At 43.1% G+C, this 25,937-nt stretch overlaps 1 protein-coding gene across 2 annotated transcripts in view; it reads left to right on the forward strand.

The window, feature by feature from the left end:
* The window catches only part of rims2a (regulating synaptic membrane exocytosis 2a), a 193,429-nt gene that overhangs the window by 13,574 nt on the left and 153,918 nt on the right, over positions 1 to 25,937 (forward strand). For both annotated transcript variants that reach the window (XM_034288998.1, XM_034288994.1), the window contains exons 3-6: positions 6,978 to 7,010; positions 7,626 to 7,730; positions 17,077 to 17,296; positions 19,319 to 19,330. In XM_034288998.1, coding sequence (XP_034144889.1) covers positions 6,978 to 7,010; positions 7,626 to 7,730; positions 17,077 to 17,296; positions 19,319 to 19,330 — 370 coding nt within the window. The remainder of the gene's footprint in view (positions 1 to 6,977; positions 7,011 to 7,625; positions 7,731 to 17,076; positions 17,297 to 19,318; positions 19,331 to 25,937) is intronic.

Below are 25,937 nucleotides of genomic sequence, written 5' to 3' on the forward strand. Positions count from 1 at the left end.
AAGGGTTAAAATTCAGAGACCACTGCAAATTGAATGCTTCTGTTCCTCACTCAAAACCTTCATTGAATTTTTTTTTGGAAAGGATAGAAAAAGGTGCAGTGGTCTCTTAATTTTTTTTCAGAGCTGTATATGTCATAACTTAAAACAGCATAGATGAATTTCAAAAAGCCATCTGTACTCACAAAATGAAATCATCCCTTGACACTATTGGAGTAAATGTTGCATTAGAAAATATTAATTTATAACAGAACTACAACAAAAGCACATTTGAAATCACTAAAAAGCAAGCGAAGAAAAATGTGAAAGGACTGCACATTTAAATTGGAAACAGAAATCCTGAAAACGTGGTTTATGTGTTGAATACTGTGAGACATTTATAAGAATATACGAAAACAACTTTGCCTAATTCAGTATTCCATAAATTGGAATTATGCCTGGAATCATTGGAACTCAATTCACAAACAAAATCCTGAAGAACTGATGATCCAATGTGGAAATGCAATGAGACAAATCATTCTAAATCATTTCTTGCAACCACACTTGAAAGTACATGGTCAGAAACCAAACATATTCATGACAAATGAAAAGGAGCTGTGCATGTGTGTGTGGAGGCTACATAACATCAACGCAGGACAATGTCAGCTGCCTAGAAAATGCTGATCACAGCTACAATAAAAAGTACCTGTGTCTGGTTGAATAATGTAAAGAGACAGGCCAATGCACACACACAGGTTTTACTATCATAGTAAGGACCATTCTGTTGCATAAAGAAACATGCGATCCCTAACACCTAACTTTATACCTAACCCCAATCTTAACCGCAATAACCTAAGATGTATGACTAAACTTAACCTAACCCTAACTCCTTATCCTCACTGTTAATGCCTAAATGTAACCCTAACCCTAATTCTGAGTCTAATTATAACCCAATCCTAAACTTAATCTCAAATCAGATAAGACATCCAGTCAAGGTGAGGACTGGCCAAATGTCCTTGCTTCTCGTGATTTTCTAAGATTTTACTATCGTAGTAAAACAGGAACACACACACACACACAGTCATAAAGACTGTAATATTGGAGATACTATACACATGTTACACACAACACTGGCTATCAGACACTCACAAACACCAAGTAGTCTCTTATTTGAACATGGCTTGTTGGTCCGACGCACAAGTGGAACAGAGCGGTCATTCAGGGTGGAGGAAGGGGAAAAGACTGCTGGGGACTTAGCTGGCTCTGTGCCAACAGGAAATAACTCATACATCTGTGCTAACACATGGCTTTTTAGTTATATTTGGCTACAGGTGAGTTCATGACTGCTCAGTAGGTCCCAGACGATTAGTAGTATGGTTATCTGGTCAGAAGGTCTATGGCGCTGTATGTAAGGTTACAGTACTGAACAGCCCAAAACGGAGGAGTGCAGCAGCCCAGTCAGTCCCAGTGAGTCTCATCTCTTTACTGTGTGGTCATATGGGTGGTTTTGGTCTGTCACTGTACAGACATGAAAACACCTGAGGTAACTGATCAGTCACTCTCACCTCCTCGACCACCTCCCCTCACCTCCCCTCACCTCCTCAGCCATCACCACGTGGAAGGGTCAAGGCCAAATCCAAAAGCAAGCTATTTGACCCCAGAGTGCTAAATGCAGTTTCTATCGTTGCTTTCTATCTTTGTCTTTCTTTTTTCTTTCAGAAAAAAAATTCACTTCCAGATGAAAGTGACATTTTTTACTGTTTCTTTGCATCTCTGTCATTCTCACCTTATCTCTCTCTCTCTCTCTCTCTCTCTCTCTCACACACCCACCCCCTATACATTATCCTGATGGATGGGGAAAAGTTTAATGTACCACTGCCAACACATGCACTCAAACCTCTCTGGAAAAAAGACACAATGAACAGGTGTCTCTGGAACTAATCTGCTGCATGTCTTTGAATGAGTTTTATTTTTAGAACAGCTCTTCTTCTCGTTCCTGTGTGAGGGAGCTGGTTCTGCCTGGGTCACTGTATGCTCACTGTAGCTAGAGGGCAAGTCTGTTTATCCTATCATAGCCTGACAATGAGCAATGGAGCTGGCAAGAGCACAACCGATCTGGTACCGCTCACAGGAATTTGACTTGATATGATTACAGTTCTGTACACAACACCATAGTGGGCTATAGCTGACTGGCTGAGATGTCCTTGTGCTCCTTCCTGTCATAAGCACAGTTATGCTAATGAGCTGGGTGGTGTCTACCTGCTGGGCATCAGTAAGATCTCTTGGTTCTATTGTTTTGTTAAGGCATGACACCCTCTGCTCCTCTTTGCCACGACAACCTCTGCTCCTCTCTGATGCAACTTGTAAAGAACAGTGTCATCTGAGAACAAAGAGGTGCTAGATCGACAGGTTAGGGCCGCCCCTAACCTGAAGATGGGAAGCAGGGAACAAGGGAGGATGGGAAGCAGGGAACATGGGAGGATGGGAAGCAGGGAACAAGGGAGGATGGGAAGCAGGGAACAAGGGAGGATGGGAAGCAGGGAACAAGGGAGGATGGGAAGCAGGGAACAGGGGAGGGTGGGAAGCAGGGAACATGGGAGGATGGGAAGCAGGGAACAAGGGAGGATGGGAAGCAGGGAACAAGGGAGGATGGGAAGCAGGGAACATGGGAGGATGGGAAGCAGGGAACAAGGGAGGATGGGAAGCAGGGAACAAGGGAGGATGGGAAGCAGGGAACAAGAGAGGATGGGAAGCAGGGAACATGGGAGGATGGGAAGCAGGGAACAAGGGAGGATGGGAAGCAGGGAACATGGGAGGATGGGAAGCAGGGAACAAGGGAGGATGGGAAGCAGGGAACAATGGAGGGTGGGAAGCAGGGAACATGGGAGGATGTGAAGCAGGGAACAAGGGAGGATGGGAAGCAGGGAACAAGGGAGGATGGGAAGCAGGGAACAAGGTAGGATGGGAAGCAGGGAACATGGGAGGATGGGAAGCAGGGAACAAGGGAGGATGGGAAGCAGGGAACAAGGGAGGATGGGAAGCAGGGAACAAGGGAGGATGGGAAGCAGGGAACAAGGGAGGATGGGAAGCAGGGAACAAGGGAGGATGGGAAGCAGGGAACATGGGAGGATGGGAAGCAGGGAACAAGGGAGGATGGGAAGCAGGGAACAAGGGAGGATGGGAAGCAGGGAACATGGGAGGATGGAAAGCAGGGAACAAGGGAGGATGGAGGCTGACAATCGTTGGGAGGCAATAATGTCCTTGGTGGAGTCAGTGTATGAAGCTCTTCTTAATGTAACAACAAAATTGTGCCTGATCCACTCAGAATGCCAAGGAAAGATGTGGCCAGCCTGCACGTAAACTGTAAAGCTGTGCTGACCTATTCTTAATAAGAAAGAAACCTGTACCTGGCCAGATGTTTTGTCTAAACAGGGGTGTACATGCTGTCATTCTGTTTCCATCTGTAGCCTAAGGTGTACATACTGTCATTCCATTTCCTTCTGTGGCCTGGGGTGTACAGACGGTCATTTTGTTTCCATCTGTGGCTTGGGGTGTACATACTGTCATTCCATTTCCATCTGTGGCCTGGGGTGTACATGCTGTCATTCTGTTTCCACCTGTGCCCTGGGGTGTACATGCTGCCATTTTGTTGTGTGCTAAAGGCAGGTACAAGTGATGGTCACTTCATACTGGGAAACATCTCACCTACTCCATCTGTCATACTCCAACAGGTTAACAGTCCTATCACACATGAAATGGAGTTAGTTAGATATTCCTAAAGCTTTCTGTCTACCAAACGTTTGTATTCCTAGTTAAAAGTAAAGACAAATTCTCTCCATATACACAACTTGATATTTATGTCTCCTTAAAGATGCAATGTGGGACTTTTTTCAAACCTCCCATTATTGGTGGGCATGTGTAATATATTATGTATGCATAATCTATAAGTGTCAATCACTTATAAGTGTCAATCAGTAATCAGTTAGTAATTAAAATTCCAAGTGTGGAAGCGAATGATTCGGTTGAAATGGGGCACATATTGGCACATTTATGACAGCTGTCAGGGAGTTGCTTTGGCTCAACAGCACAATTTTTCCAAGTGGCCAAAAATCCTGGAATGTGTCTTTTGTCTGAAATACTTAGATGACATGGATGTCAGTGAGTGATGGCAGACTCCTTGGGAACCTACATGAGGAATCTCCACTATCTCTGTTATATCAGTCTGTCAGTGAAGGCTTGGCTGGGCAGACTGTGCTGTACACAGGCCACCATAAACCATTAGAAAGGTAGGGTTCTGCACAGGCACCTTGGACATGTGGCAAACCAAGTCTGCATCCCCAATGCAGAGCGGCTCGATGGGGAGAATGTGAATATTCAGGACTTGCTGTATAGATGTCACATAGATGTGGTTCTCTACTGTGTCCCTGGCTCAGGAACAGGCATGTTACTGAGGAGTATTGAGAGAAGAAACTAGAGAAGGAGTGAGTGAAAGGGAGAGCCAGAAGAAGAAAACTGAAGCATAGAGAGGAGGATAGAACGAGTGAAAGATTGGGAGGGAGAGAGAGAGACAATGAGATATGATGTAGAGACCAAAGGAAATGGGGGTTGGAGAGACAGAAGGAGATGGGAAAGGAGAGGCAGAAGGAGATGGGGACAGAAAGACAGGAGATGGGGAATTAGAGGCAGAAAGAGATGGGGAGGAGAGGCAGAAGGAGAAGGGGACAGAAAGACAGGAGATGGGGAATTAGAGGCAGAAGGAGATGGGGAGGAGAGGCAGAAGGAGATGGGGAAAGAGAGGCAGAAGGAGATGGGGGAGGGGGAGGGAGAAGGAGATGGGGAAAGAGAGGCAGAAGGAGATGAGGAAAGAGAGGCAGAAGGAGATGGGGAGGAGAGGCAGAAGGAGATGGGGAGGAGAGGCAGAAGGAGATGGGGAAAGAGAGGCAGAAGGAGATGTGTGGATACAGAGTGAGTGAAACCTGAACTGATGCTAGTACTGTAGTAGTTGCAGTAGTACTAGCTTTTGTGGGAATATATTGGTATATGATGGACCTAATTGTACTTCTGTGTAATATTAATATACAGTCAAACATTCAACTATTCTGCACGATTGAACTCTGGGTTATTTATCATTGTCCCTCTAGTGAATGTGCTGAACACTGCCCACAATATTCTTTGTATACAATAGGGTGCCAACGCTGTGTGCCATGCCTGCAGCTGGGGTTCATCTCAGAGTTTGACCTTGTGTGGGGAGTTTCCTGCTTTGGAAAAACACTGTCATGACATCCAAAAACACCAAACGCTCTATCACAAGCTGTTGTCTTTTCCCTGCTGTCTCTCTGCTTGGCTTAGTTATAAGGCTGAGGTATAGGGCTGGCCCTGAGGATTAGGGTGGAGATATAAGGCTGAGGTGTAGAGCTGGCCCTGAGGATTAGGGTGGAGATATAAGGCTGAGGTGTAGAGCTGGCCCTGAGGATTAGGGTGGAGATATAAGGCTGAGGTGTAGAGCTGGCCCTGAGGATTAGGGTGGAGATATAAGGCTGAGGTGTAGAGCTGGCCCTGAGGATTAGGGTGGAGATATAAGGCTGAGGTGTAGAGCTGGCCCTGAGGATTAGGGTGGAGATATAAGGCTGAGGTGTAGAGCTGGCCCTGAGGTGGACTATAGGGTTAGTTCCATTTCTGTGTGTTATAAGGCTGGTCCTGTGTTATAAGCCTGGTCTTGTGTCAACCTCCAGTTCTGCTAGGACCAGTATTTGTAGCTCAGATGTGGAGCCTTGGCCCCACACTTCTGTCCACTAGAGAGCAGTGTCCCCTTGGTGAAAGACAGACAAGCCTGGAGGCTTCTGGTTGGATTTAACCTGAAACAGAGAGAGTCAAAACTAGAAAAAAACAGAAAGAGGTTTGAAGATATGAAAAATAATATCTGGCCTTACTGGCTGTACTTTTGTGTTTGTGTGAGGGTGTGTATTTGCCCAAGGCCTGTATATGTATATCTGCCTGTGTGTGTGTGTGTGTGTGTATGTATGTGTGTACATGCTTGCCTTTGCATGTGTGTGTCTGGCTGTGTCTCAGACATGTTGGTATTCGGTGCATGGAGCTGAGCCTGGTTGACACAGTGTTGTCTTCTGGGTCCTGACCTCTTAAAAGGGACCACAGTTGTGTTGCTTTCTAGTAACCACTCTGAAGTGTCTGTTATAAAACAGAGAGGGAGTAACAGAAGGAAGAGTCGACACCCAGATGAGCATTACCTATAGTTCAGGGTCTCTGAAGTCGGGCGCATCACCTATCGATCAGGGTCTCTGAAGCCAGGAGCATTACCTATAGACCAGGGCCTCCAAATCCAGGCTCATTACCAATAGACCAGGGCCTCCAAATCCAGGCTCATTACCAATAGACCAGGGCCTCTGAAGCCAGGCTCATTACATATAGACCACGTCCTCTGAAGCCAGGAGCATTACCTATTGACCAGGGCCTCTGAAGCCATGAGCATTATCTATAGATCAGGGCCTCTGAAGCCAGGCTCATTGACTCTAGACCAGGGCCTCTGGAGCCAGGCTCATTATCTCTAGATCAAGGCCTCTGAAGCCAGGAGCAGTATTTTAACTGGGATGGGTCTGCTGCTTAATTGCTTTAATAGTTTGGAAGTAGTTGGACACACAGTTGTCACAATGACAACACAAATTATGACAGCACAGTCCTTTGGCCCCGAATTCCTGAACATTTTCATGTTTTCCTTTATTACTGTCATTTCGTACATTATACATTTTTGTGTTTTTTGACATTGCCATCATAATCTTTAACATCGTTATCATCCTCACTGATGTCCTGATTAAATGCTCTCAATATATTGCAATATATAGAGGTTAAGAGCGTTATTCATTATCATCATCATCATCATCTTCATTTCATGACTATGTGTTTATATGTGTTGTTTTCTATGTGTTCTCCATGTCTTTGTGTTGTGTATTCATTAAGCACTGAGCTGTGCACACTTATCTTTTTAGGGACAAAGAAGAACAAAAGCCTCAGCCAGCACAGTAAGTAACACATTACCCAGAGTGCTCTAGGCTTTCACACTTCTTCCTATTGGTCAATGCCAACTTCCTGTGCTTCATGTAGCTTCCTGTCTCAGTGGGCCCCGCCAATTCTCCCCTGGTTTTGGCTGGCCCTAGTGTGTCATCTGCATTCTGATTAGCTTGTAAGAGAGCTTCTCTCTCCGCTCCTTACTTCCTCATCCATGTATAAACTGGATGCATCTATTGGGCAAGCTCCTGTCCTGCACTATGTCAAGACCTACCTGTAAAAACAGAACCTATCTAATCCATGAGCAAACGTTATACTCCTACTACCACCTTCCTGAACATTCAATGCAATACCCATTTCCATTGGCTGTAGCTTATTTCCTGCTTAAATACTTCCTCTCCTTATCTTTCTCTGTTATTGTGGGTGTGGTTGACTGTCCCTCCTTCTCTGACTGCTGTGATCACAGTAAATTCCCCTGCTAGGCTTCTGTACTGTCACTATAACTGTGTTTAACCCTAGCTGGGTGTGTGTGCTTCATTAGGAGATGTTCTTGTCTTAGCTAGCCCGGAATATATATTTTTTCTGTGGTGTGGTCTTTAGTCACATTGTTTGCTTACTTATTTGAACAGGTGGTTTAGTCCCTTTAGTGGGATCACTGAGCTGGTAAATAACGTTCTTCAACCACAACAAAAATCCCCAAATAAGGAGCCTGAGCCTGTGACTGAGGCTGAGACGTAAGTATCATGTGACCTCTGACCTCTCCCAGACACCAGCCTACCTAAACAGCATGGTGGACTAGTTTCAACTATATTGTAGGTTTAACCTTTTAAAAATATATTTTTAACAGCTGAATGAAATGTAAAATTCTACAAAACTTCCAAAACTATTTTTGGGATTATTTTCTAATGGCAAAGAATACAATTCAATACACAATTTATCATATATATTTGATATAAATGACTTTTTAAAACTAGGGTATTACCAAAACAGTAAATCGATTCTATCAATATTGCATGGTGTTTGAACAATTCTCCATATGTGCACTGTGACTTTGCAATAAATAACATTGGATATCACGTCAGTGTTACAGTTTCATCCAGTCAGACATAAAAGAACACAGCATGTAAAATGTCTGAGACCTTTGGAGTTCATACTTAAAGAGTCATAGTGTGCAGGCCAACGGACAGACGTGTAAAATGTCTGAGACCTTGGGAGTTCATACTTAAAGAGTCATAGTGTGCAGGCCAACGGACAGACGTGTAAAATGTCTGAGACCTTGGGAGTTCATACTTAAAGAGTCATAGTGTGCAGGCCAACGAACAGAGACGTGTAAAATGTCTGAGACCTTTGGAGTTCATACTTAAAGAGTCATAGTGTGCGGGCCAACAGACAGACGTGTATTCAGTTGCCAGGCTTGGCTCGGTCATGTTAGGGATACTCTGTTGACTCTGTCATACAGTATGTAGTGGAGGCCAAGCCGGGGCTCAGGTTTCAGTCCAGTTCTGCAGCAGGCCGTGCTGGTGTGGTTCAGGGGTAAGGAGGGTTGGATAGACCGCCAGGGCCGCTACAGTGAGCAGCGTATGATTACATGTCAGCTGTGCTTCCCACATTGGACCGGGCGCCGGGTTTGACCAGGGGGTTGATGCAGGAGGAGCAGGAACCATCCACCAGCTGTCTGCTCCTCTCCATTGCCTTTCTCCTCCTCTCTCACTCTCTCGTCCTTCCCACCTCCCCCATCTCTTCCTCCTAAGCACCCCTTTTCTCTTTCTCACACTTTCTACCTACTCCTCCACACTCTCTCCTACTTTCTCCCCTTCCACCTCTCTCGCCTCCCGCATCCTCCTCCCCCTTTCCCCCACCGCGTCTCTCGTCCTCTTGCCTCCTCCTCCCTAACTCCTCCTTTCTCCTCCTGCCGACCTCTCCCTTTCTCTTCTTCCCTCTTTCCACGACTCTTCTTCTACCCCTACTCCTGACCTCTCTTTTCTCCTTCTCCTCCATCATTTTTCACCTGCTCCTCTCCCTAACATTCTCCCTGGCCCTGTTTTCCTCTCCGTCCTACACACCCTGGCCCCGGAGAGGTGAAGGGTCATGAAAGGTCATTTGGATCTCTCATGTCAGTTCTATAGGAAGCATCTCTAGACCCTTCAAAAAGCCCCCACTGCCACCCAGCATGCACAAACACTTAGCAGGTGCTCTATCTGTAGGCCGGGTGTGTGTGTGTAAATTGAACCAGTCTCCACCGCCATGTCCTAGAGCTAATCTGTGTTCAGTAAATGGTGTTGTTAATCTCATGGCACACTGAGAAATACCAACCCAGGTGCCAGGTGTCTGTTCAGCAGTGTCAGTGTCAACAGACAGGATGGAGCCATGTTGACTCACACACTATTTACATTTGGGATCTATAAACAAAAAGGCAGTTTTTCCGGCACATTATTCACAACATAGCTTCAAGACATGCATATGGACAGTAAAATGATACCTCTGGTTAATAATTCACATGACTAATGAATGTTGCAGGGGAAGATGTGGAGGTGACATATGTCATCCAAAATGCATGTTGGTTTGGTTTGGTGTGTGGGTCTGTTGGTCTGTTTGATTTGTCTGTTTGTGTGAAGTAGCATGTTTGGTTTGTCTGGGGTGGGAAGTGTGCGTATAAAGGCTACATATTCTGTATATACATTACTGTTAAAAAATGCACGGTCACTTAGAAATGTCCTTGTGTTCGAAAGAAAATATAATTTTTTGTCCATTAAAATAGCCGACTGGCCAATAAAAATAAAATATTAAGATGGGTCTAAAGAGCACAGACACTGGACAGGGGAAGACTGGAAACAAGTCTTATGGACAGATGAATATACGTTTTAGGTGTTCAGGTCACAAAGAAGAACATTTGTGAGATGCCGACCAAATGAAAAGATGCTGGCCATATGGAGGCAATGTGATCTGGGGTCTGCTTTGGTCTGGGGGTGCTTTGGTGGTGGTGAAGTAGGAGATTTATACAGGATAAAAGGGATCTTAAAGAAGGAACGCTATCACTCCACTTTGCAACGCCATGCCATACCCTGTGGATGGCGCTTGAACAAGCCAATTTTCTCCTACAACAGGACAATGACCCAAAACTATGCAAGAACTAATTAGGGAAGAAGCATTTAGCTGGTATTCTGTCTATAATGGAGTGGCCAGAACAGTCACCAGATATCAACCCTATTGAGCTGTTGTGGGAACAGCTTGACCATATGGTACATAAGTGCCCATCAAGCCAATCCAACTTGTGGGAGGTGCTTCAGGAAGCACGGGTAAGTAAATTGGCAACTAGAAAGCCAAAGGTCTGCAGGGTTGTAATTGCTGCAAATAAAGGATTCTTTGACGAAAGCAGTTTGAAGCACACAATAATTATTTCACTTACAGTTAGGTCCAGAAATAATTGGACACTGAGGTTTTGTTATTTTGTCTGTTTACCAAAATATATTCAAGTTACAGTTAAATAATGAATATGGAGTCTCTAAGCTTTAATTTGAGGGTATTCACATCCAAACTGGAGCATGGGTGGAGGAATTACAGCTCCTTAATATATAGAGCCCTGTTTTTCAAGGGACCAAAAGATATTGGACATTTGACTCAAAAGCTGTTTCATGGACAGGTGTGGGCTATTCCTTCGTTATTTCTTCATCAATTAAGCAGATGAAAGGTCTGATTCCAGGTGTGGCATTTGCATTTGGAAGCTGTTGCTTTGACCCCACAACATGCGGTCAAAGGAGCTCTTGATGCAAATTAAACAGGCTATCCTTGGGCTGCAAAATAAAAATCCATCAGAGAGATAGCAGAAACATTAGGAGTGGCCAAATCAACAGCTTTGTACATTCTGAGAAAAAAAATTATGGCATGGGCATACATGGCTTCCAATGGCACTGGGTCACTAGTGTTTATTGATGATGTGACAGAATACAGAAGCAGCTGGATGAATTCTGGAGTGTATAGGGATATATGTCTGCTCAGATTCAGCCAAATTCAGCAAAATTGATTGGACGGCACTTCACTTTATAGATGGACAATGACCCAAAACAAACTATGAAAGCAACCCAGGAGTTTTTTAAGGCAAAGAAGTGGAGTATTCTGCAATGGCCGAGTCAATCAACAGATCTCAACACGATCGAGTATTTCATTTCTGAAGACAAAACTTAAGCCAGAAAGACCCACGAACAAACAACAACTGAAGATAGCTGCAGTAAAGGCCTGGCAAAGCATCACATGCGTTCCAGACTTCAAGTAGTCATTGCATGCTAAGGATTCTCAACAAAATATAAAAGATTAACATTTAATTTATGATTGTGTTAATTTGTCCAATTACATTTGAGCCCCGGAAATAAGGGGCTTTGTATGAAAATGGTTGCAATTCCTAAACGTTTCATACAATATTTGTGTACAACCCCATGAAATTAAGCTGAAAGACTGCACTTGCAATTGCATCTCGGTAGTTTCATTTCAAATCAATTTTGGTGGCGTACTGAGCCAAAATTAGGAAAATTGTGTCAGCGTCCAAACATTTCTGGACCTAACTGTAAAATTCATTATTTCTAACCTGGTCAATGACTATATTGCCCATAATTTTGCTGTTTTTCCTATTCAAACTATTTTCATTTGTTTTGATGGAAAACAAGGACATTTCTAAGTGACCCCAATCTTTTGAACGTTAGAGTATATACAGTGGGGAGAACAAGTATTTGATACACTGCCAATTTTGCAGGTTTTCCTACTTACAAAGCATGTAGAGGTCTGTAATTTTTTCATAGGTACACTTCAACAGAATCTAAAACAAAAATCCAGAAGATCGCATTATATGATTTTTTTATAATTAATTTGCATTTTATTGCATGACATAAGTATTTGATCACCTACCAACCAGTAGGAATTCCGGCTCTCACAGACCTGTTCGTTTTTCTTTAAGAAGCCCTCCTGTTCTCCACTCATTACCTGAATTACCTGCACCTGTTTGAACTCGTTACCTATATAAAAGACACCTGTCCACACACTCAATCAAACAGACTCCAACCTCTCCACAATGGCCAAGACCAGAGACCTGTGTAAGAACATCAGGGATAAAATTGTAGACCTGCACAAGGCTGGGATGGGCTACAAGACAATAGGCAAGCAGCTTGGTGAGAAGGCAACAACTGTTCGCGCAATTACTATAAAATGGAAGAAGTTCAAGATGACGGTCAATCTCCCTCAGCCTGGGGCTCCATGCAAGATCTCACCTCGTGGGGCATCAATGATCATAAGGAAGGTGAGGGATCAGTCCAGAACTACATGGCAGGACCTGGTCAATGACCTTAAGAGAGCCGGGACCACAGTCACAAAGAAAACCATTAGTAACACACTACGCCGTCATGGATTAAAATCCTGCAGCACATGTAAGGTCCCCCTGCCCAAGCCAGCGCATGTCCAGGCCCGTCTGAAGTTTGCCAATGACCATCTGGATGATCCAGAGGAGGAATGGGAGAAGGTCATGTGGTCTGATGAGACAAAAATAAAGCTTTTTGGTCTAAACTCCGCTCGCCGTGTTTGGAGGAAGAAGAAGGATGAGGACAACCCCAAGAACACCATCCCAACCATGAAGCATGGAGGTGGAAACATCATTCTTTGGGGATGCTTTTCTGCAAAGGGGACAGGACGACTGCACCGCATTGAGGGGAGGATGAATGGGGCCATGTATTGCGAGATCTTGGCCAACAAACTCCTTTCCTCAGTAAGAGCATTGAAGATGGTTCGTGGCTGGGTCTTCCAGCATGACAATGACCCGAAACACACAGCCAGGGCAACTAAGGAGTGGCTCCGTAAGAAGCATCTCAAGGTCCTGGAGTGGCCTAGCCAGTCTCCAGACCTGAACCCAATAGAAAATCTTTGGAGACAGCTGAAAGTCCGTATTGCCCAGCGACAGCCTGAAACCTGAAGGATCTGGAGAAGGTCTGTATGGAGGAGTGGGCCAAAATCCCTGCTGCAGTGTGTGCAAACCTGGTCAAGAACTACAGGAAACGTATGAACTCTGTAATTGCAAACAAAGGTTTCTGTACCAAATATTAAGTTCTGCTTTTCTGATGTATCAAATACTTATGTCATGCAATAAAATGCTAATTAATTACTTAATGTGATTTTCTGGATTTTTGTCACTCACAGTTGAAGAGTACCTATGATAAAAATAACAGACTTCTACATACTTTGTAAGGGGGAAAACCTGCAAAATCGGCAGTGTATCAAATACTTGTTCTCCCCAATGTATATATATGTATGTGTGTATGTATATATATTGACTGGTTTTAGCAGGTGCAACAAATGTTGAAGATGTTAAGATAAAAGAAAGTTTCCCTTTTAGTCCACAATTGAGTGCAGTCTTTAGCCAGCAGCCACAGGGCTTGTAATGCACTGTAGGAAATAAGGTTCCATTTAGAATGCATAACAAAACACTGCACGATGCAGCCTATGTCTAAATCTAAGTCTGATTGTATGTTCCATATGACTTTAACAATGTTTTACTGGACAACACAGAGGCCATTCTCTAAGTATGATTGTCTGAATGAGTTGACGTTGACGTTGCTATGAGAACCAGATTTGATGTGTTCTTTCCAGTGTCGTATTGACATTGAGATTAGCTTACGTCTCCGTACCGCCCTGAAATAGAAACACAGATGCCAATGATTCATTAAACACTGGGCTGGGAACCTGAGAAAGTAGAACTTAGTGAGGCTCTTAAGCTTAAAGCAAACTTGATACCTGGCCTGCCCTGTTTCAGTAAAAATGGGTGCAGCTCTAACTGCATGGAGCTCAATATTGTGGCATTCCACAGCAAAGCGATTAGGGTCAATACTGCATTTTAAAAGCCAGTCAAAATAATCTTGTTTTTAATATATAGACCACTTAGATATTTTCACTCATCAGATATCTTTTTATGACTAAAGGGTTGCTGAAATTCCACAATCAGCCTCCCTCTGTCAACCCTGTGTCAAATCTAGACAGATTGAAACTTTAACACAATATAAACATGCATTGTATGGATCTGACAGTTATTTCTAATGATTATTCTTTATTTTAGTTTATTAGTGAGATAAAGGATATATACATCTTGGTTTACCATTTACAAACAACTAAAAAAAGTGTTTTGTAACACTTTCTGAATATAATGTACAAGCCTGTTTCCCAAAAGGTTGGGACACTGCATAGAACATAAATACAGTATACATTAATGTGCAAATCATTTAAACCCTGTATTTAATAGAACATAGTACAAAGACAACATATCAAATGTTGAAAATGAGACATTTTATTGTTTCTTGAAAAACATATGCCCAATATTAATTTGATGCCAGCAACACCTTTTAAAAAAGTTCAGACCGATGCCACAAAAGACTGGAAATGTTGTGCAATGTGTAATAAAAAAACTAAACCTGCAGGAATATCACAGAATAAATCAGGTCAATAACATTATTTGGTATTAAAAGATAATTCCAGAGAGGATGGGTCTATCAGAAGTGAGGATTGGGAGGGGTTCACCACTCTGTGAAAGACTGTGCAGGCAAATAGTGCAACAATTTAATAATAACGTTTCTTAGCATAGAATTGCGAAGAGTTTGGGGATTTCATCATGTATGTTACATAATATAATTAAAAGACTCTGAGTATCTGAATAAACCTCTGTCTGCAAGGGACAAGACCAAAAACCAACATTGGATGGCCGTGATATTCGGGCCCTCAGGCGGCTCTGCATTAAAAACAGACATGATTCTGTAGTAGAAATCACTGCCTGGACTCAGGAACACTTGCCAAAACCACTGTCTGTGAACACAGTACGTTGCTGTGCCCACAAATGCAAGTTAAAACTCTACCATGCAAAGAAGAAACCATATACACTCACCTAAATGATTATTAGGAACACCTGTTCAATTTCTCATTAATGCAATTATCTAATCAAACAATCACATGGCAGTTGCTTCAATGCATTTAGGGGTGAGATCCTGGTCAAGACAATCTCCTGAACTCCAAACTGAATGGGAAAGAAAGGTGATTTAAGCAATTTTGAGCTTGGCATGGTTGTTGGTGCCAGACGGGCCGGTCTGAGTATTTCATCTGCTCAGTTACTGGGATTTTCACGCACAACCATTTCTAGGGTTTACAAAGAATGGTGTGAAAAGGGAAAAACATCCAGTATGCGGCAGTCCTGTGGGCAAAAATGCCTTGTTGATGCTAGAGGTCAGAGGAGAATGGGCCGACTGATTCAAGCTGATAGAAGAGCAACTTTGACTGAAATAACCACTCGTTACAACCAAGGTATGCAGCAAAGCATTTGTGAAGCCACAACACGCACAACCTTGAGGCGGATGGGCTACAACAGCAGAAGACCCCACCGGGTACCACTCATCTCCACTACAAATAAGAAAAAGAGGCTACAATTTGCACGAGCTCACCAAAATTGGACAGTTGAAGACTGGAAGAATGTGGCCTGGTCTGATGAGTTTCGATTTCTGTTGAGACATTCAGATGGTAGAGTCAGAATGAGAACATGGATCCATCATGCCTTGTTACCACAGTGCAGGCTGGTGGTGGTGGTGTAATGGTGTGGGGGATGTTTTCTTGGCACACTTTAGGCCCTTTAGTGCCAAGTGGGCATCGTTTAAATGCCACGGCCTACCTGAGCATTGTTTCTGATCATGTCCATCCCTTTATGACCACCATGTTCCCATCCTCTGATGGCTACTTCCAGCAGGATAATGCACCATGTCACAAAGCTCGAATCTTTTCAAATTGGTTTCTTGAACATGACAATGAGTTCACTGTACTGAAATGGCCCCCACAGTCACCAGATCTCAACCCAATAGAGCATCTTTGGGATGTGGTGGAATGGGAGCTTCATGCCCTGGATGTGCATCCCACAAATCTCCATCAACTGCAAGATGCTATCCTATCAATTTGGGCCAACATTTCTAAAGAATTCTTTCATCACCTTGTTGAATCAATGCCACGTAGAATTAAGGCAGTTCTGAAGGCGAAAGGGGGTCAAACACAGTATTAGTATGGTGTTCCTAATAATCCTTTAGGTGAGTGTATAAACAAGATCCAAAAATGCTGCCACCTTCTCTGGGCCCAAGCTCATTTAAGATGGACTGAGGGAAAGTGGAGAACTGTCCTGACATATCAAATGAGGAGAGAGACAATCTGGCTTCTTATCAGTGCATAGTTCAATATCCAGCATCCATGATGGTATGGGGATGCATTAGTGCACATGACATGGGTGACTTGCACATCTGTGAAGGCACCATTAATGCTGAACAATATATACAGGTCTTGGAGCAACATATGTTGCCATCCAGACAATGTCTTTTTCAGGGAAGGCCTTGCTTATTTTTGCAAAACAATGCCAAAGCACATTCTGCACATTTTACAACAGCATGGTTCCTTACTAAAAGGGTCTGTGAGCTAAACTGGCCTGCCTGCAGTCCATACCTGTCACCCATTTAAACATCTGGCGCATTATGAAATGCAAACAGTTGAAATCCTATATCAAGCAAGAAAGGGAAAACAATTAACTTTCAAAACTACAGCTACTGGTCTCCTCAGTTCCCAAACGCTTACAGGGTTTTGTAAAAGAAGAGGTGATGCAACACAGTGGTAAACATGCACCTGTCCTAATTTGTTTGAAATGTGTTGCTGGCAACAAATTCAAAATGGGCATGTATTTTTCTAAAAACAATAAAACTTTCAACATTGGATATGTTGTCTTTGTACAATTTTAAATCAAATATAGAGACAAAAAGGTTTGCACGTCATTGAATATTGTTTTTGTATGCATTTCATGCCGCTTCCTAACTTTTTTGGAAACAGGGTTATAGATATATACACGCACAATGGCCTAATTAACCTTCATTTCCTATCCCCTGAAGTGGATTGTTAAACTCCATCAAAGAGTAGTGCACTTTAAAAGGACTGTAGGGACTTGGGAGTCATATAGGGAAGTGGCTGTGCTCCTGAACTATTCCTTTCCTGACTGTGATCTCTCTTTGGTCCCTCCCTCTCTCCATTCCATCCTGGCAGGAAGCTGCATCAGCAGTTTGAGAGCTACAAGGACCAGGTGAAGAAGATGGGGGATGATACAACCCAGCAGACCACTGTGCAGAAGAACACCAATGACTCCCCTACCTGCGGGATCTGTCACAAAACCAAGTTTGCTGACGGCTGTGGCCATGTCTGTTCATATTGCCAAACCAAATTCTGTGCTCGGTGTGGAGGACGAGTGTCTCTGCGCTCAAATAAGGTGAGGAGATTAAACATAGCTCCCTCTGTTCTTCTGTGTCAATGAACTCAAGAACCCCACACACCAACACGCAATCCAGCACACACGGCACGCAGGAAACATGCAGGGAAACACACACACCCATATACAACAGACACACAACACACACAACAGAGACACACGACACTCATATACATTTTTCGATGATGATTTGATGATTATTCTCTTGTAAGGTTACTGGAATAGGGATTTCTGTTAGCACAGCACTTTTCATTAACAGTCCAGGTGTCATGACATGGTGTCTTCTTGCTGCTTTCTCTCTCAGTACGCAAACATAACCTGACTTTTCACTGAGCCGATATAGCCTGTCTATTTGTCCATCTGATATGGCCTCACTATCCATCAATCTTGCATAGCCTGGCTATTATTCCATCTGACTTAGTGCAACTATTACTCCAACTGATATAGTTTGACTATTCATCCATCTGATATAAGCTGACTATTCATCCATCTGATATAAGCTGACTATTCATCCATTTGATATAGCCTGACTATTATTCCCTCTGACAGCCTGACTATTCATCCATCTGATATAGCCTGGCTATTTGTCCTTCTGATATAAGCTGACTATTCATCCGTCTGATATAGCCTGAGTATCGATTCATCTTACATAGCATGACTATTCATCCATCTGAAATGGTCTGACTGTCAAACCATCTCACATAGTCTGACTATTTCTCCATCTGATATAGCCTGACTATCCATCCATCTGATGCCAATCAATATTTTGATCAGCAGTTGTCACAAATTCCTTTTTCCAAACACCCAGCCTAAAACCCCAATGAGTAAGCAACAAAAGGGTTGATGCACAGTGGTTAGGAAAAACTCCCTAAAAAGGGATACCTAAAGAGGAACCAGGCTCCGAGGGATGGTCAGTCCTTTTCTGGCTGTGCCGGGTGATAATTGTAAGGGTACAAATTGTAATTTTAAATAAATGCATTTGGGCTGTATCCTGAGTCTTTAAAACTTAATCCAAGTCAGATGCATGACCGGGTGGACAAGGACAGGGACAATCGGGGGGGAGGGGGGGGGTGAGCGGAATGGCAGCCGGAAACGTCAGGTATTATCAGCTACTTGATCTACAACACAACTAGGAGGACTTTGGACCGGGACAGTTACAAGTCTTTCAGGCCTGGTGGTCCTGAGGTGGGGTCCAAGGGCTCATGTCCTCCTAAGTTAAAACAGAACAGGACACAAGGAAAGTTTGACAGCCTACACCCTTACTCCACCGACACAAAAATATAGCTGCGTAAAAGCTTGGGGCTGAGACAGGTGGGTAACCCCGGACAGGGCCCAACAGGCAGGAAGTCACTCTACCCACTTTGCCAAGCATCTAGCCAAAGGGATACCAACCAATCGCAATCATCCTGATATAGCCTGACTAGTCATCCATCTGATATAGCCTGAATAGTTCAGCAACCTCTGTCTCAAAACCTCCATTAGGTAATGAAACATTAGTGTGAAATTTGGCCTCAAGACAGATATGGACGTTGGTTCAGCTCATCAAAACATGACACTACTGACAATTTATACCACATACCAACTTCTACCTATCTTTATCAAAGTGAAATATACTCAAATACCGCTTTTCTCACTGTAAATATTTTGTGGTGAGTGATGCTTATGGTGTAGGTGCAGTGAAAACCTCAGGTCTTGTTTTCCCTCTCTCTACCACTGGGGGGAGCCTCTCCCCTGGCTTCTCACAGTAGCCCTCATCTCCTGGCAGCAGTGGTTCACCATGTACTGTCTAACTAACCTTGTTTTTCAATCCCTCCTACAGAGTAAGCTTTAGATTTGAGAATGCTTAGCCTTGACTTGTTATTATCTGGCTCAGTGTTTTTACTTGCTACGTCCAAAGCCCTCGCTGTCGGGATTTGAATGTGCAAAGTGAACTAATTTCCCTTCCAACCTTGCCTCCCTCCTTCCTCTCTGTCTCCCTGTATCTCTCTGGGCTTCATTCCTGCTCTCATGGAATTGCAACAGGAGGACAAAGTGGTTAGCAAATCCTTTTCCAACCTTTTGTGTATCTCAACCAAGACTAGTCTGACTATAAGCATTGCTCCTTCGCCCCATACGATGCTATGCAGACTATGATATACACATACAGTACCCTGCTTGCAAATGTCAGATGATTTCTGAATCGATGACATCTGTGAGTCGATCATTCTAGAAGGAATGTGAGACCCAAACAGATCGTTTGTGTCGTGGGAGGCCAAGAAAAGTGTGGTCTACTGCAGAGAATATGTCATTGTTCCATTTCTAATGAAGTCGGGACCAGATCCCAGACAAGGTTTCCCCTAAACCTGAGGTGAATCCACCTCCACTGGAGCGTCCATCTATCTGTCGGCTGCCAAAGGGTCCTATCCGTCTTTGGTTCTGACTGATAATGGCTGGGGGATAGTTTTACTCCATACTTTTGACCCGTGGGTGCTGTTGGGTGGCGGCGGGGCTGGCAGCCGGCTGGGTGTGTGATGAGCTGCTGGAGTGTTGGCAGATCTGCCCAGGGATCAGATCACAGGATAGCCTTGGACAATGTTTGCCTGCTATTGGAGCTATCTGTCTTCTTGACCATGAAAAGGCGTTGGTTCTGTCCCAAGTGACATGAAGCTAAACTACTCCAAAGGAAAACGGTTGTTATTCGAACCCGGGTCTGGAGGAGGTGCAGCGGAGACAGACAGGTTGATGGGAGGTGGCGTGGAGGTGTACATACCTTCAGAGACCTGCGGCTGATTCGGCCATAGGGACTGTGTTGACACAGACACTGCCTCCCTCGTGTCTGGTTGCAGAAGTCACTGACCTCATGGGGCTCCTAGGTCTTGCTGGTCTAAGGGTTTGGTTCCCAGACAGGGCTGGGTGACCAGATTCTTTTTCAGTCCAGTGAGGGTGATGTCACTGGGGCCAGATTGCTAAACCTCTGAGGGCGAGGTACATGGACCTATGGGACTGGTCTCAAATGGCATTCTGGTCACTAGTAAGCTACCTCGGACCAGAATCTGTTGTTTTGAGTTGGACGAAGTGTTTGCATGATAGGGACACACGGACACATGCATATTCTCGGACAATGGCACCTTGCTCTCAGAAAAGACTTACGCACAACAATTAGAAATTATAATAGATGTAATGTTAAAAATTATAATAGATGTAATGTTAAAAATTATAATAGATGTAATGTTAAAAATTATAATAGATGTAATGTTAAAAATTATAATAGATGTAATGTGTGTTCATTTACAAAGAGTCTATGACTCAGTTGGGGATGTTTTGGTAAGCCCAACCGCTTACAGTCGCTTTTCTCTTCTGAGAGCTTGTGTGTCAGTGAATGAGGCTCTTGTGGTCATAGTTAAATCTGTTTTTTTCCACCAGTAGTCTCTTTCTTTCCCACAAATTGTGACAGCCATGACCAGATATATCTTGTTCTGTGAAACGGCATCAATATTTACACACTTTAGTGTCTGGGGGCTCTAGCAGAGCTGTTGGACACTGGAATACGATAGGACAAACTGGCTGCTGAGAGGAAAAGAAGTGGAGTTTTCAGATGGATATGATAGAGCTCTGAGAAAGAACGCTTCTCATCTAGAGCAAACTATTTTTGCCTATAATGTACAGTGTTGTTTGTTGTTGATATCATCTTATAGTAAATAGTTAAATGACAGCCAGATGGATTTGATATATGTGTACTGTACAAGGGTCAATCTTACCTGGTCTCCACATTTTTGGCCATAGAAAGACTGAGAGCTGACTGGAGATTAAAGTTAGTATATTGTAGCTTTTACACATTTGACAAATCTCATAAAAGTATGATATTGGAGAAGTATATGGGGCTCAAAATATGCACAATTTATATTTTCAGAACTCTCAGAATCCTCATATATCTTGTAACAGCACTGTTAACCATTTTAATTCCTCTGGCATTCCTCAAAAAAGGCTGCAGGAATCAACACACTCCTGAGATCAAGTCATTAGTGATGAACATGACTTTTGAAGACATCACAAGTGCTGTTGTGCTTTTGGCACTCAGCTTTACTTCACTGTTGAAAACTCTGCTGAACCCAAGCTCACTGAATATGTCTGGCTTCATCAAAGTGCAAATATACTAGTATTCTGATGACTTTAGAATTGCAAGTTGTGGCGCATCAGAAATAGCTTTTACATGTCCCTCAGCGTCACAGGCTGGTAACTGCACACGTTTGACTCTTTGAGCACAGTTGGGCCGTGCAGCACCACGGGACGCGCTGCATTTGTAATGAGCTCAAACAAGATCCGGTAGCGGGAGACTCACGCCCGCATCTATTATTAATGAAGACTTAACTAGTGCCCTAATACAACGTTGGTAAAAACATGATTGTGCGCTTTCTTGCTCACCCTTTCACATTATTCCCATGACTGAAGCTGCTTGTCTTTGCCTCTTTTTGTCTGCATCGTTTTATAGCCAAGTGGTTTCAATTTGAAATCATGGTAGGCACGGATTTGGTTTAGGAAAACATTTGTTTCTCTGCCTGGGTAGTTTTATTTGCCGGTTGGACAAATCACAGGCAATATTAGCATCGCGTAACCTTCACCGGGTGCACCAGAGAGCTCGCTGCCTGCCTCTTGTCGAGTAGGTGCTGTCCGCGGTGCTGAACAGTGCTGAAGGTCGGCGTTTCTCTGTCTCCGGTCTCCCCGGTTGATTGCATATACTGCACGTTGCGCTTTGACAATTTCACCAAATTAGGATTACAGACGTTCTTTTCTGCACGGACATGATGCTTCCGGTCGTTACCATGGGTAAGCTCGATGTACAATGGACTGTCTTTGCGTCTTGTTCAATTCGAAAGGCATACAATCAGCCGAGGCTATGTTATGTTATGTTATGAAAGAAAGGCCTTAATGATTTACCATACAGGCAATAGACTTTGAATTTGCAATCAGATAATTTAAATGTAGATTATTATAAAACAATAATGAATTCATTATTATGTACGCTATTATCAATGCCCTGCATTTTCTGAATACCGTGTTATAGCCTAGTGCAGTCAGAATACGTGTATGGATATTTTAGGCAATATACATAGTCATCATGTTCTCTGAACCACTAAATAGATATTCCTAAGATTTATGTCAAACGGTGAACAGCTCTTTGATAAGGCTACATTGCATGTCAAATGCTTAAGTAAGACCAAAAATAGACTTTGGCTTTGTAAAACAATGTCCCAGGGATGTGTAGTTGAGTTTAGGGGGGGTCTGTGAGAGACATATGTCATCCCTCTGAATGAGTCCGGTATTCACCTCCCAAACCGTGTCTATTTGAACTGTGGTAAAAAATAAAAATAAAGGAACATCAATATGCATCAAGTCTATTATTATTACCCCGCGCCCGGCACACTAAATTTAGAACCTCATTAAAATATAATGTACCACGTGCCAGGCAGTGTTTGAGCATGTGCAATTCGGCTCTTTAATCTCTATTTAGACTATACCGTTTTGTGAAATATATAATGTAAAATATTCCGTTTATCATTTCAGATTATTAAAATAAACGTTATAAAATCTTTATGTTATATCAATATTTATCAATTAAAAAAAAATGAGATTAAAAACGGTTGCGTTTGGTTCAATAGGTTATGTATATTTCAGAAGCAGTTCTCTAATGAGAACTGTAAACTCTTATTTATGATTTAAAGCCAAAATGTTCCCAGAAATAGAGGATCCCTTCAACCAATAATACCATACAACCATCCAGAAAGCTCATCCTGATTTCAGTGTAAAACAATCACAATTTATTTTTAGAATAAGATTAAAAAGGGACTTAGATAAAGGCCTATGAATGAATACTTACAGGGCGGCGAATTAAGCCTAGTCTAGGACTAAAGAATCAACTTCAATAGAAAACTCCACTGAGCTTATTTTCTTAGTCCTAGACTAGGCCTAATCCATGTATGCGAAACCAGCCCACAATGTTTTCTTTTTTTATGATGGTTTATGAACTCAAAAAACAATGTTTTGTTAGCTTCAAGGACCACCCGCTTCTCTTCAATGAATCAACTGTTAATCATTAGTCTATTGTATATTTGACAGGTTTCGTGTAAGCTCATTTCTATTTTCCTATTACGGCAGAATCACAAGGTCTTAGCCTAGCCCCCACATCTACACTCTTTCTCATTTAAGCTCCCCATTAATGTATTGTATGGGCTTCATGTTTTTCTATTACATACACAGAACATTTATTTCTAAAATTCCTAGTAACAGTATGCCTAACGTTTCCAGGGAATATCACAGTGTCATACATAGAGACTCTGGACTGTGTGTCTACCTGTCTACCCAGAAGCCTGATCTGCTTAGTATCCTAAATTGTGGCTTCGACCATAATACAACTATAGTGACTATTGTTTACTTTTAATAGATAGTTGCCATATTGCACAATGAGCATCAAGGGTTTAATTTAAATACTTGCATTTGATAGTAATATTGCTTAGTATCACCCTACCTAACTAATAACCACCCTAACTAACTAATAACCACCCTAACTTATAACCACCCTAACTAACTAACCAGTCTATGACATTGCAGCATAATTTGTTACAATGGCTTTTTGTTTTATTTTACATTAAACAATAAAAAAAAAAGATGAGCTTAGTTAAATCCTGGCCAAGTGGGAAACAGGCAATATGATAGCTACTTTGACCGTTTACCAATCACATTCATTTTGACCAGAATGTATACCTTTTTGCAGGAAACTACATGCCATTAATATCCTACGCTATAAACAACATATACTAGCATTTAATAGTTGGAAATGCATTTAGTGTGAATTATATTATTGTAACCTTTTATGACAGTTGGACCGAATGAATGGAACTGGTTGCAATAAGTTGATAAGAGTCACCCTGAGGTTTTCACCGTATACTGTTGGGGCCTGCATTTAGTTGAACTTATGTTCTGTTGCTTTGCAGTTTGTTAGTATGCTGCTCTCCTCCTCTGTTATGGTGTAGTGCTTCTGCTTGGCCACAGGAGAGAGCTCACTGGTGGAGTATGGACTACTGAACCACATTATGCATCAGAAAGACTCCTGGCCTCCTCCATCCCTCCTGGCCTCCTCTATCCCTCTTCGCCTCCTCCCTCCCTCCTTGCCTCCTCCCTCCTTGCCCCCCTGTTAACTTTCCTTTGATGTAGTGTAGCACCAGAGGCCTGACAGCTAAACAGAGCTCAGCACAAACTGGGAGAGCTGAAGGCTGCTCTCCATCTTGAAGGAGATTCAGTCAATGCTGTAAATCGTCTTTTAGAAAGTGATGAACATACACTACGTTGGTCATTGAAAGCGCCACCATCGCACCACCCTTGTAATAGGCTGTGGCAGTGCTTTACTGTAGAGAATTGCAGCACAGGAGGTTGTCTGAATGCCGTTCCTACTCATCTTAGATAGAAGTTATTGATTTATGTCCAGATAGAGTAATTGAATGGAGTAATGGATTGAGTAAAAGATGGAGTAGGACATCTTTGTATGTGGCAAAATGCAAATGAGTGGAATGACGAGGGCTGATGTAACTAACGACATACAATGAGGAATAATCATCCATTCAGTTGGACGATACCTGTCGTAACCTAATATAATTCCTTAGTAGCCTGCAGTGCGTTTTCTCCGTCCCATTTAGTGGCCTTCATATACCATGTTTATTTCTCCCCTAAGTTTGGAGCACTAGGTTTTTAATGTTCTATTTTTGGGTGCAGGTTCAATGACTATGAAATGTGCAAACACAGGAAGAAATGGCCCCGCCTGGGGGGGCCTGCCCCACCCCCACCCCACGTCCCCCTGACTGCACTCAGCCATAAAGAGGAAGGCTAGGGGGGCTGCAGTCTGGCTGCAGTGAACACACCTCTGGCAATCAGCACAGCTGCTTGTATTGACGCACGTGTGTCTGTGTGTGTGTGTGTGTGTGTGTGTCTGTCTGTGTGTGTGTGTGTGTGTGTCTGTGTGTGTTTGGTTGTCTGTCTGTGTGTGTGTGTGTCTGTGTGTGTGTGTGTCTGTGTGGTTGTCTGTCTGTGTGTGTGTGTGTGGTTAAGGGAGTATTACAGATGCTTGCAGTAGTCTGTCAGAGTGGGTCACGCTCACGCTCTCTGCTGCATCACTGGATGGAATGTGAATAGTGCATGTGTGTGTGTGTGTGTGTGTGTGTGTGTGTGTGTGTGCTGACACCACTTCTGTGTGTGACTAAGGACTTAGTACGTGTGGCTCGGTGTACGGCCTGACCTAAAACCTTATAATTAAATAGTCTCTATGGTAATCAACCGCTGCTTCTATTTTTCCCTTTCTGAAGCATTAGTCACCCGGGTTATCTTTGGGTATAGGGGTGGTGTGTGTGGCTGGGCTAGGCTTAGTTGGCCCTGCTCAGCATTCATTTGGCCTGTGTGTGTGTGTCTTTTTGGTCTGGTTTGGAATACTAATGTGCTATAAGGTATGCACTAATGAGATAAAAGAGTCCACAGCACATGCAGTCTGAACTGGGGAACATGTCTCTGAACTTGGTTAAATGTTTTATTACTGGCAGATTGAAGTACTACGCCTGCAATTGACTCAGTGTTAATTGCACCTGTGTGGGGTGACTAGGTGACCTGTGTGGGGTGACTA

The sequence above is a fragment of the Esox lucius genome, chromosome 20 (genome assembly GCF_011004845.1).
Source record: "Esox lucius isolate fEsoLuc1 chromosome 20, fEsoLuc1.pri, whole genome shotgun sequence".
Lineage (NCBI taxonomy): Eukaryota > Metazoa > Chordata > Actinopteri > Esociformes > Esocidae > Esox > Esox lucius.